At 32.1% G+C, this 13,172-nt stretch overlaps 1 protein-coding gene across 2 annotated transcripts; it reads right to left on the bottom strand.

The window, feature by feature from the left end:
• Positions 1–3,458: 3,458 nt before the first annotated feature.
• LOC145070722 (mannose/glucose-specific lectin-like) lies at positions 3,459–11,134 on the bottom strand. 2 transcript variants are annotated; one of them, XM_079017677.1, is made up of 5 exons: positions 11,004–11,134; positions 4,741–4,857; positions 4,540–4,599; positions 3,980–4,444; positions 3,459–3,907 (listed from the first exon to the last, which is right to left on the bottom strand). In XM_079017677.1, the coding sequence occupies exons 2-5, from the start codon at positions 4,840–4,842 to the stop codon at positions 3,650–3,652; spliced, it is 885 nt and encodes a 294-aa protein (XP_078873803.1). In that variant the 5' UTR covers positions 4,843–4,857; positions 11,004–11,134; the 3' UTR covers positions 3,459–3,649. The 2 variants fall into 2 exon arrangements, with proteins under 2 accessions (XP_078873803.1, XP_078873801.1); XM_079017675.1 differs by having other exon boundaries at positions 4,540–4,857.
• Positions 11,135–13,172: the final 2,038 nt, after the last annotated feature.

Below are 13,172 nucleotides of genomic sequence, written 5' to 3' on the forward strand. Positions count from 1 at the left end.
TCTTAATCTAATTCTGGCCAAAATCCCAAAAAATCTACCAACAGACGAGCCAACTCGTCGAGTCAAGCAATGGACTCGTCGAGTCCCATAATGGGCTCGTCGAGTACATCTGGCAGAGTCCAGATTTCGACTTGCTTCAGCTTTGAATAATTAGCCATGACATCTAATACAACAGAAAAACAACCAGTCTTCGATACCATCGATAGGTTTTGAGCACACCAAATTCCTATGCTTTACATGCAAACCTAATGCTTTAGATCTAGGTTTTTCTCAAGTTATACATTCAATATTGATTATCCATAGCATGAACCCTAACTAGCATACAATTTTTGATATTTACAACATAAAACTAAGTTAGATGAATACCTATGTGTTGTAGCTTGTAGACTTTGACCTTCAAGACCCTAATACCTCAAATGTGGCACCTCTAATAAGTTACAAACACCAAAATCAATGGAGGAATATGAGGTAGAGGTGAGGAACACTTAAAATCAGCTAGGGTTCCTTTTTTAGAAGCATAGGGCCGATTTTGGGAGTGATAGGGGTTCCCTATATAGCTAAGCTACTAGGGTTTCAAGTAAAACCCTAATCAGATTGCTTAGGCCTTAAGCAGTCCAATAGGTCCTTCCAAAAGACCTTCTTAGACGAAATTTATGTGGGCCACATATAGGATTTAGTCGACCTCTTCCTAAGGATCCACAAGCCCAACTTTCAGTTATCATATAATAGCAATATTAGTCCTCTTAATTTAATCAGACTCTTTTGATCACTAAATTTATTCTTGATCAATACTAATTAAATAATATGTTTTCTTAATTAATATATTATTCTTATAATATATTAATAAATCACAATTAACCTCTTTCTCCATTATTCATCTAGTCAAGGTGCTATGGTGAAGGCAACCTAAAAGGACCATGCTACTACTAGGTCAAGTACATACCAATTATAGTTATGGGCTTAGACACCTAATCCAACGGTAACTTGGGAATTATCCGTATTTAATATTTGGATTTGGAATGTTGATTTGAAATTAAATGATTGTTGATGCTTGGTTTCCTTCCAACCCCGCAAACATGTCCACTTCACTCATCGATGGCACGTACGATACAATGTTCTTCATTTAAGGGTTCGCCCTTCCCGGGCTCTTCTTGCATCTTCCTCTTCTCCCCTTGAATCTTTTCCTAAAATAAAGAAAACAATAAACATACATTAATTAAAACAAATAATTAAATTTCAACACTAAAATAATAAAATATACCTTACGAAACTATAATAATAATAATAATAATAATAATAATAATAATAATAATAATAATAATAATAATAATAATAATAACATATTTATCAAATAACGTATTAATTTTGTTTATTACTTACCCAATCTACTTCTACTTGCGGTGTACACTAATCCCGACCTTCTTTAAAGCACATCTATCTGCAACCCTCAATATGGCATGGTTCTTATCATTTTTCAAGTTATAATAAGCCAAGTATTTTGAAGACGTTCGATTCTTACTAATCTAACTTTTATCGACCATCATTGTTGTTTCATTATTGAAAATTATATTGTTTTTTTTTCAATTATAGCATTGAACTTTTTTCATATTAATATTCAATTATAACATTGTACTTTTCTTAAAGTTTGATGTCATAATTAAGCACTTGTCAATGTAACACTTTTTTCATTTCATATTCAATTATAGCATTGTACTTTTCTTAAAGTATGATGTTATAATAAAGCACTTATCAATGTAACACTTTTTTCATTTCATATTCAATTATAACATTGTACTTTTCTTAAAGTATGATATTATAATTAAGCACTTATCAATGTACCACTTTTTTCATATATATTCAATATAACATTGTACTTTTCTTAAACTATGAAGTTAAAACTAAGCACTTATCAATGTAACACTTTTTTTCATTTCATATTCAATATAGCTTTGTGCTTTTCTTAAAGTATGATGTTATAATTAAGCACTTATCAATGTAGCTCTTTTTTCATTTCGTATTCAGTCTATCTTTCAAAAGAAGAATGATCACCTTCTTGGGCATGGTGTTTATTCCATAAGATGTTTATTGAGTTCTCGTCCATAAAAATTAAACAAGAAATAAAGGGTTTGCAGACATATTCACCGTCTTTTCCTAATCTAAAAATACTTGTATTATTCTATCCACCGTGTTCTATTTTCATATTAATAGGGGCCCCGCCCTGGGGTTTATTTCAACCTGATCATACAAAAGTGGGCCCCATCCTGGGGTTTATTTCAACTCGATCATACAGACATGTATATAACAATCACATAACAATTAGCATTCCATACAACAAGATAAGCGGCCGACATTGGTGCCTTTGACCCATGGATACAGTGAGGAGACTCACATCATAGACAGACAAAATAGTTGAAACAACATGCTGCTCAGAAAACCAACTCTACCGGTCACCTTTACAAATAATAGTGACCAAAACTCATACTACACCTGAGAATACCCAAAATACCCTTAGGTCAAACTTGATCCAATCCTGATTAAAGTCAAATTTCAACTGAGTCAACTTAGCTGAGTACACCTAGCGTACCCTGCTTATATGCACGATGTACAAGCGCATTGACCAAAAGACGGGCCTTTGACCACGTATGCCCAACGTACGCTAATGTACGACCAACGTATTCTCCTGCCACTTTTCTTCTATTAACAGCTTAATACCTTAAGCTCTTTCGTCCAAAATCCAGATCTAATCCTCAATTGATGTCCATAATCATAAAGTTTCCAACTTTATGATCTTGTATGGCTATTAAGTGCCAAAAACAAAAATCCTAACTTCTTAACTCATTAGGACATCCTATTCCATGCATGGAAGGGAAAAATTTGGACCAAGATTGCATTTTATGATTCTAAACACTCCAAAACGATTGAAAGGACAACTCAAATGAGTTAGATTAACCCATACTCAAATAAATCAAGCTTATGGGACAAAAATGAACGCAATCCATGGCTAATCAAGATCTAAGGAAAACTCGATCAAGATCAAAGCTTTTTACCTCCAAGTGGTGCAAAATGATGATGTGTTTCTGGATCCAAAATTCTTCAAGCTTCCAAGATGATTTCCTTTCTTTCTTCTTCCTCTAAGAACACCAAAACACACACTAATGGCTCAAGAATGCTCTTAAAATGGATTAGGATTTGCAAGGGTCGATATGAGGGATGGATGTTGATGAATGAAAGGGTATTGAGGCTATAAAGTTGTTTAAATAGTGCACAAACACTAAATATTAGGGTTGTTCCAGGCTACGTATGCCTAGCGTACGAGAAGTACGCCCAACGTACATGATGAAACACGTTTCCTCTAAAATACTACAAAGGACCAACTTGCAATCAAATTTACCTACCAAGAGCATAAATGGAAATACCTGAATATCAAGATGTTACGACAAATCTAATAGAAAAAATGGTTTAAAATAGAACGATGTAACCATGAAAATTAATAATATGGTGCAAGTAGTGAAGTACATTGTAGATATCACAAGTTACACCAACAACTAAATTAGCTCATTCATGACAAGGATAATGTGTAAGTGTAAGGATCCCCACATGTGATAGCACACATAGCCTTTTATTCCTCCATACCCTTAGCTTAAGAGGGTTAGTTATATATAGTAGGCTTCAGATATACACCGATGCCATCAATATAATAGCCCGCAAGACCATAAAATCCAGCAAACGATTCTTTCTCCCATGGTACGTTGAAAGGTGTCCCTCTAACATTACCATAAGGTCCATGGGTTTGTTTGTTTGTGATGAATGTAAGTGAAGATATTATTGTATAACCAGCATAACTTCCCCTTGAGAGGCCAATTGTTCCATTGATAGCAATAATTTCCTCGTCGGGAGCAAATGTAACCTAAACCGAAAAGGAAAAATAAATAACTAATATAATAAAAATGACTATAGATTCAATGAGTCAAGTTTGCACCTCAGAGACTATGTCTCCACCGTTCCAGCCACCCGCCTTGGTAGAAGTTTTCTCTACACCCTTAAATTTGGTAGTAAACATGAGGGAGTATATGAGATCACCATGATCAATGGTTATCTTCTTCAGATGATGATTTCTCTCAAGTTGAAAGGACCACTTGTTTTGGGGACCTCCAGGAGATTTTGTTCCCCAAATTCCAACTCGTGCAATTTTGTCAGATGAAGTCGTGATGTAGACACCGATTGCATCAATATAGTAGCCTGCAAGGCCATAAAATCCACCAAAACTTCCTTTTACCCATGGTACAGTGAAAGGAGTATGTGTTTTTCGACCAAAAGGTCCATGAATCTTCTTGTTCGTAATAAAAGATAGTGACGAAATTATTGTGTAACCAGCATATTCCCCGGTCGATACCCCAACTGTTCCATCAATGCCAGTTATTTCCTCGTCATCTTCAAAAACAACCTGGACAAGCAAATGGTTATGTTTAACTATTACCAAGTTCAATAATATAAACACAGGAGCAAACAGTTATATTTGTGAAGAAGCTCGAAATTTACCTTAGAAACTCTGTCGCCACCATTCCAACCACCAACCTTGTGTGAAGTGTACTGAACACCCTTTGATTCAGTAGTAAACACAAGAGAGTATATTAGATCACCATGATCAATAGTTATGTACTTCAGTTTATGATCTTTTTCAAATAAGAAAGCCCAACGATTTTGGGGACCTTCATTAGATTTAGTTCCCCATAATCCAACCTGTGAAACTCCGAGAGAAGCCATACAAAACGGAACATACAAAATTATAGCTAGCATTATCCTCTTGAGTGGCATCTTTAGGTATTGTTCTTTTTCCATCATAACGTAACACAAGATCTGCCAATTAAACGTGCAATCAATTAAATTAAGAAAGCCCACGTATCGAATCACTATTAGGTCACGCATGATTTATTTGGTTTGTTAAAGTTATTACATTCATATTATAAAGGTTAATGGATTGATGAGTCTGGATGTGTATTTGATTTTGATAGTTAATAATCAATCGTAAGAAAGTGTCATAAAAAAGTATATTATTTGAATGTGTTTGGCACATTATCATTTTTTAAAATAAATTTATAACACAAATGACTTTAAATCACATTATTGAGTCATAGATGGTGGTATACATTAAAACAGAAAAGTTAGTTAAAATTTCCAGAGTGCTTCTCCAAGAAAAACTTAATTTTTTTTCGAGATGTGAAGAAAAACAAGTTACTCGTATTACAATAATATGTTTATAAATAACTTAAGATAAAATATATCATCTAATTTCAATAAAGAAGTTTATTAGTAAAATATTAACCATCAAAATACAAGGTGAAAAATCTTTAGGATAATATAAATAAATAAAACAGATACACGTGAATAAATAATTTAGAAATTAAACATACTCCTATAATTTCCTTCTGCAACTCAAAATAACTACAGATTGTAACATTATACTATAATGACCCAACCAAGAATAACCAAAAACTTTTAATTGAGACATATTTGGCAATCTCCGATATGCCTTTGCACCCTTGAAATTACCAACCAAGGAATCAATCTTACACTCGAGCTCCTTTAAAACAATTCTTGTACTTGAAACTGCCCATTGATTCACTGGAACTTAAGCCTATACTTTTAATTACCAAGCAAGGAGTATATTCATCTACTTTGATCCCTTTTAAATTTTTATTTGGACCCTCTAATGATTACAGTTTTCTTCACTAAACAACTATAACAATTAAATAAGAATTACTTTTTATCAATAATTACTAAGTATTATTATACAATAATTTTATTTATTACCTATAATTATTAATAGAATTATTAATTAGTTATGAAATAGTGATAAAGATTTATTTATTTATTTATTATTTTTTTTAAATCATAAACCGTTTTCTATATAATAGTATTATACAATAAAAGTAAGGATTGATTAAGTTCAAATCTATAAAATAAAATATATTAAATAAAACAGTTTTGTATATTCTTTGTATTATTTATATGCAAATAAATTAAAATAATTTGATTTTTTTTTCCATAGCGCGTTTATGAATAAAATTAGTAGTTAACAGATAGATAGACGAGTAAATTAAAATGGATTAAAAGGTTGGAAAATAAAGAATAAATGGCTGAAAAAAATCTAGACGGTGAACATTCGGTCAAAAAGTAAAAATGATTTAAATTTTGAACATTAAGATGTGTTTGATGACCTCAAAAGTCATTTTTGTAAAACATTTTTTTAACTTTAGTTTTTATGGAACAAAAACCAAAATTGTTTTAAAAAACTGTTTGCCTTATCATTTTAGACTTCTAAATGTAATTTATCTTTTTAATGGATAAAAGTTGCAAAATAACAATATTTATTGACTTTTAAAAACCATTATTTTCTTATTGGCAAAAAGTTAGCTTCAAAAAGGATTTTTTTAATTACCAAACACCTTTTTGAATTCTTTTGACTTAAAAAAAAAAAAATCAAGAAGTCATTTGAAAAGCAATCCCAAACATCTTCTAAAGCAAAAAGTCATTATCTAGTTATAAGGTATACATTGTTACATCTTCAATGAGTATGACAGGATAAATGTTTCCCCACACCGTTCTCCATCAACTCACATATTCTCTCCCTCTCTCTCTCTCTCTACCTAATATATATATATATATATATATATATATATATATATATATATATATATATATATATATATATATATATATATTCTTATAACAAATGTTATTATTTATAGCCATGATTCACATAAAATTTCGAACATGTAGAGGAAACACAGACTCAAACACTCACACATATGGAGGATACAACAAACAATTGATGAGTATATATAAAATAAGATTAATAACCATGGAAATCATGGTTAAAAAATTAGAACAATATTGGTATTTCAAAAACAAAATCATTAATCAATGGTTTAAAACAATTTTTAATTTATGAAATTAGAAGATTGATTCAAATTAATATGTAAAATGATTTAAGATACATGTTTTCAAATTACAAAGGCTAAAGGGAAAAATATTTGTATTATTTTTGTCCCATGCCATTTTGGCATTTTCATTATACACACAAAACACAAAACATCAAACTTTTAAATTACAATGGCTAAAGTGAACCATTATTAGTTTTCAAAAACATTTGCATTTTTTGTTACTTTACATATTATTGAAACATTTCCATATTACACACAACATACATTTACAAAGTTTTTTTTAATTTATTTTTTTAATATTGTTTATGTTTACATGTATATACATGCAATTGAAAACATATATATTGTCAAACATATACTTACGAACACATACATACAGTCAAATATACAGATACAGAAAAATACTTTTTATATTTAAGTTTCAAGAGTAGTCCCCGCATGTAATACGTTATTATAGTAGTTATAAAATATCTATTACAAAGTAATATTCTAATTGTTTGTTTGTAGATTTCATTGAGCTTCGACAATTTTTTAGAACTCATAATTTTATATAAAAGAAATAAAAACAAATCAAGTAAACGGCTTGATTTTTGCTTAATGTTTTAATAATTAAATTTTAATGTACTTTTAAATAAAATTTGTGATTACTATGTGTTTGTTAGTGATTTTTAGGATATCAAATTGAATGAGCATGAGAGTATACTCTACCATTTGGGACATAAGACTGACCAAGAATGATATAATTTTTAAAAAGATTGGAGTAAATCATACCAAGATTGTATATTTCATTATAGAATGGAACAAATATAGGATGAATGGAATGGAAAGTTGGACGGAATGGGGTTGCTCTCCATTTTCTCTTTTTTAGTTTAGGGTAAATTACACCAATCGTCCCTCGTGCACATGCCAGAAAGCACGTTTGGTCCCTATTTATAAAAATTAACTCGGACCGTCCCTGAGTTTCCTTTTTTCTTGCGTGCTTGGTCCCTATTGACATGAAATGACTATTTTACCCTTAGTAATTTCTTTTTCATTTTCTTTTATTTATTTATCAGTTTTAAATTTAAGAAATAAAAAAATAAATCAAATATCCCCTCTTCTCTTCCATTTCCCCATCTCTGCAACAAGGTTCTCCACAAATAACCCACCACCACCTATCACCGCTTGCACCTTCGACACCACCACCTGTCATCGTCATCTCCTCCGGCACCACCACCTATCACCTTCATCTCCTCTGGCATAACCATCTATCACCTCCAATACCTCCTTACACTAAAACATAATCTGAAAACTTTACACCTGTCGAAAATCAATATGAACACAGGTGAAGAAGGAGATCGGTCTTAGCATCATCGATCTCAAAACCATCACCTATCACCTTCATCTCCACGACTCATATGTCTGTTTGAAATCCTAAGAGGTGGCGGTGATGGTGTTACTGAAAGCTAGATATGTCACTACATTTCATTTGCACTTCCGGCGACGCCTGAAGTACCACCCTTCATCTACACTCCGACCAAACCCTTCTTCTCCGCACCACTGTTACTGTGATCTCCCTCACCCTCACCGATACAAAAGGAACAATAAATCTGCTATTTTCTGCCTTCATCTTTGATTTTAAACCCTAGTTCCACCTCCACCTCAGTTCCAAACCCTAGATCTGATGTACGTTTCGCTGGAGTATTACCTGAGGTTTTCGTGTCGAATTTGTTAGGGAGGAACAAATTTTATTCAGTTTACAAAGGGGTTTTGTGGGACAGATAAGTTGTGGAAGTGTACGAGTGTGAAGAGTTGCAAGGCTGAGGAAGGTAAGTTTCTGGTGGTTTTGTAGTCTCCCTGTGGTGGTTCAGGCCGTGGTGGTGTTAAATTTCATTGATGGTGGTGATTAAGTGTTCTTCAAACAATAGACAGAAAGAGAGGGTTCACCGGAGATGGTGATGGATGCAGAGAGGGTTCATCGGAGAGATTATCCACCGGTGGTGGCTTAAGGATGAATGGTTGTATGGTTTTTTGAAAACTTTAGAGAAGAAAGACAGTAATGGGAAGGTGGGTTGGGTGGGGAGATGGGTTTGGATATGAAGTGGGACCATATTTTTTTTTCTTTTTATTTTTTAATTAATAATAATAACAATAACATAAATTTAATTATAAAAAAATACATAAAGGGCATTATGGTCATTTCAAATATGGGTAAGGACTAAAGTCACGATAAAGTCGCATATTAGGGACGAAGCATGCACATTTACAACAAACGAGGGATGGTCCGAGTTAATTTTCAAAAATAGGGACTAAACGTGTTTTTCGGCACTTGGACGAGGGACGATTGGTGTAATTTACCCTTTAGTTTAAAATGTTAGCAAAATGTTGTAGTGTTGTTTGCTTTTTCTCTCCGGTTTGCTTTGATGCTTCCTTGCTCAGCTATCTTTTGCTGTTTTGGGTTTTTTTCTATATAATTATTCGCGGTTTCCAAAAGATAAGTTTATGGTTGGAAGTATTTTTGGAGAAGCGACATTATGAAAAAAAAAAAGAAAAATTATTCATTTATTATGATAGGAAGATCAGCTTTTTTATAATGTACTCCCTCCGTCCCAAAATTATAGTCCATCTTTCCTTTTTGGTTTGTCCCAAAATAATAGTCCACTTCTAAAAATAAATAACATTTTTACCAAAATACCCCTCATTATTACTTAACCAACTAAGCATTTAATGGAACATTAAATGCACAATAAGGACAAAACTGTCATTTTATTATATAAAGTTAGTGGTAATTAATGCTTTTCTTAATCTGTGTGTTTTTTGTCTGTAGACAATAATATTGAGACGGAGAGGTGTATATATATATATATATATATATATATATATATATATATATATATATATATATATATATATATATATATATATATATATATATATATATATATATATACTGTAATTATAAAAGAAAAATAAAATTTAGGATTTTTAATTTTTTGGAATAAAATATAATACTCGTATACAATAATTTTTTTAAAGAAAATAAGAAACCAAGGGAAATGAAGTATGACTCTTCGTATGTTTTGTAACTTCCGGTTAGCTTTAAAAAACGCTATAAAAATAATAAATTTATTTTTTTCTCAAACCCAATATCAATTAAGCGTCACAAATACGAATTATGACAAATTAAAGTAATGATAATTATTTAACTATTATGTTTTATTAAATATTATTTGAAAAAGATAATTATTTAGAAGGGCCAGATTTATAAACTTAATGGTCTATACAGTAGCATCAGTTGTAAAACAGAAAAATAGGAAAACAAATCTTTTCAATCAGAACTTTAGGATTTATTACAAATTATTAATTAACAATGAAGAAATGTTGGAAAGGGAAACTTTTGAACAAGTGTAACTACAAATTTGTTTTGGAAACGACAAATTTATATATTAAAAGTCACTCGATCATCAAGTAACTAAAATGACGGCAACAGTATAAAGCAAAAAAACTGATCTAGAAATGAGTAACATTGATAAATTAGTAGGACTACTAATCATCTCATATTTTAAAACTTTGATAAATTATTGTAGAACTATATATTTTTTAATGTTACATACTAAATATATGAGGGGTAAATCATATGCCAGCGCATGTAATCCCACATAAATTACTAAAAAAAAAAGTTTAAGTTTTATCTCAAACGTCAAAGAATCGAGTCCAGAACACCCAAAACCGGCACACTAAACAATCTCAAATTAATCATACTAGTGGAACAAGAAGTTTATGTTTTATCTTCGAGAGAATGATAACAAAAATGGCTATAAGCGTATATAACAAAACTGAAATAAGCACAAATCTTAGAAAGAAATAATATATTGATCAGTTGACGTATAAGTACATTTATTTGATAGATTAAAAAATCATTATTGGTCAATAATACAAAAAAAATGCTTGTTACACTATCATATCGATAATAAACAAAAACTGAAATAACATAACGAAGGCATAACTTTAATCATATATGCATCCATAAAAAATGCCGTTCAAAAGAAAAAATAAATGCACTCATAATAAAGATCTCACCTGTCAATCCGAGGAAGCTCTGAACCCAATTTTCCCTGCACTGAACACTGGTTGTTGCAATTAATATCGCATGTTTTTCACATATACGTTATTTATCGGACACTTGTATAGGTCAAGGGAAGTCAACATGTAAATTATATCATCATAACAACCACATTTGGTGGTGTCGATGACCCATGTACATGTGAAACCAATAATTGATGTGTGAAACCAATAATTGATGATATAGAAGACTAAGGAATTGGAGTGCGTCTCACTGTCCGTCACAATTTACGTGATATTTAGCGTCATTTTATTTTTCTTTCGCTTTCTTTTAATTTCCTACTTATTCTTTAAGATCCAACAACAATAACTTTTAACTTAACTTTATTTTTTACAAATAAAATCTTACTATAATTTAAAATCTATAATTCAATAAATAAATAAAATTAATTAGAAAAATGATTAATAAACATAAATTAATAAAAATAAAAATATTTCAGTATTTGGAAAAAAGTACACACTTGAAAAAAAAACCATGAATTAAAATAATAAAAGTGTATAAAAAATTTCATATCTTTGAGGCGTTTTTATTTGTCACACATCTTTTGCTTTTCCTTGTAATCCTTTTCTTTTTTGGCCATTTTTTTCAAATGTCCAATGTTCGATGAAATTTAAATTATATTGTTCGAAGCTTACTGTCATTTTATGCATTTCTTTTACTTCGTTGAATCTTGATGCATTTGAACAATATGTCATCGTTTTCGCTTTGTCCTTACCCATCATCAGAATTGGGCTTCCAAGTCCACTCGGAACCCCTCCGATGTGCCATTGAACCTTGACTAAGGGTACTACCATGTTGTGCAAGGACTTCATCTGGCAATCTAGAATAGCCACCGACCCCTCTACAAAAATCATGCGCTCATCGACCTAAATATTTTCTAATAGGATCACCTCTGTATCATCAACCAAGCACTTCTAAAGCTGAGAAACATGGAAGTTGTTATGAATCTTACTAAGCTCCTTAGGTAGGTCCAATCAGTAGACCACCTTGCTTACCCTAGCCACCACTCAAAATCGCCCGGTAAATCAAGGGCCTAACTTGCCTCACTTCCGTAAGTGTATAACACCATTCTAGGGTGATACCTTCAGCAAAACCATATCCCCAACCCGAAACTCCAACTTAGACATTCTCCTGTCAGCGTAACTCTATGTTGGCTATGTGCTGTCTGAAACCACTATCTGATCTGCCAAATAATTTTATCATTTGGAGTACCATTTTAGTCCTCCCCATGACCCTATGGACGACCTCTCCCTAACAAACTGGAGTACGACATTTCGTCCCATATAAAAGCTCATAAGATGGTGCACTAATACTAGAATAATAGTTGTTGTTGTAAGAAAACTCAGCTACAGGGTGGTAGGAATCCCAAATCCCACCAAAATTAATGAAATAAGCCCTCAACATATCCTTGAGAGACTAAATAGTATGCTCATTATTATCATCTGTCTGAGGGTGAACTTAACTTCCGAATCATAACTCTGAACTCAACTTCCTACACCACCAAGCAACTAACTCCATCAAAGTCCCGAGATACCTAAAATACCCTTGAAGTCAAACTTAGTCAAAGTCAATAGTCAAGGTCAAGAGTCCATGTTGATCCAAATCGTTGAGTTCCTTAAGTACTCAGAGAAACGGGGAAAACTCGAGACAACTTGTCGAGTTACCAGAACAACTCGTTGAGTTTCTACAGCATCGAGAAAGCGGGAAAAACCTGAACCAACTTGTCGAGTTAGCAAGGCAACTCGTCAAGTTTTCCTAGTCTTAACACATTCAATCCTTTTTCCTTCCTCCTAAAGCTCAAGAGTGTAGATCTGGGGCCCATGAACTGATAATCCACGTAAATTTTCTAACTTTACTTCCATGCATAACACCAAGAGGCTAAAACACTCAAAAGAGGCTTATTAAAGGACTTAGAATATGGAGGAGGGCGAAGGCTTGATAAAGTTGGCAACTTTAAGTCCAAAGAGGCCATGAGATGTCCAGATCCTAATGACAATATACTTCCTTAGGGGAAGATCTAGGTAATAAAGGCCAAGGTATCGACTTTATACCTCAAAATGGTTGCTACAATAGAGAAGATGCCATATCTATAGCCTTCCTCTCAATCCAATCTATTCAAACTCCAA

This window comes from Lactuca serriola, chromosome 8, assembly GCF_051521515.1.
Source record: "Lactuca serriola cultivar US96UC23 chromosome 8, Lser_US96UC23_V15, whole genome shotgun sequence".
NCBI lineage: Eukaryota > Viridiplantae > Streptophyta > Magnoliopsida > Asterales > Asteraceae > Lactuca > Lactuca serriola.

Excerpts from the sequence above, each read along its gene's own strand:
- LOC145070722 (XM_079017675.1), bottom strand. The coding sequence starts at position 4,842 with ATGATGGAAAAAGAACAATACCTAAAGATGCCACTCAAGAGGATAATG. Across the intron at positions 4,445-4,539 it reads GTGGCGACAGAGTTTCTAAG|GTTGTTTTTGAAGATGACGA; the intron begins GTAAATTTCGAG and ends TTGCTTGTCCAG. Across the intron at positions 3,908-3,979 it reads GTGGAGACATAGTCTCTGAG|GTTACATTTGCTCCCGACGA; the intron begins GTGCAAACTTGA and ends TTTTCGGTTTAG.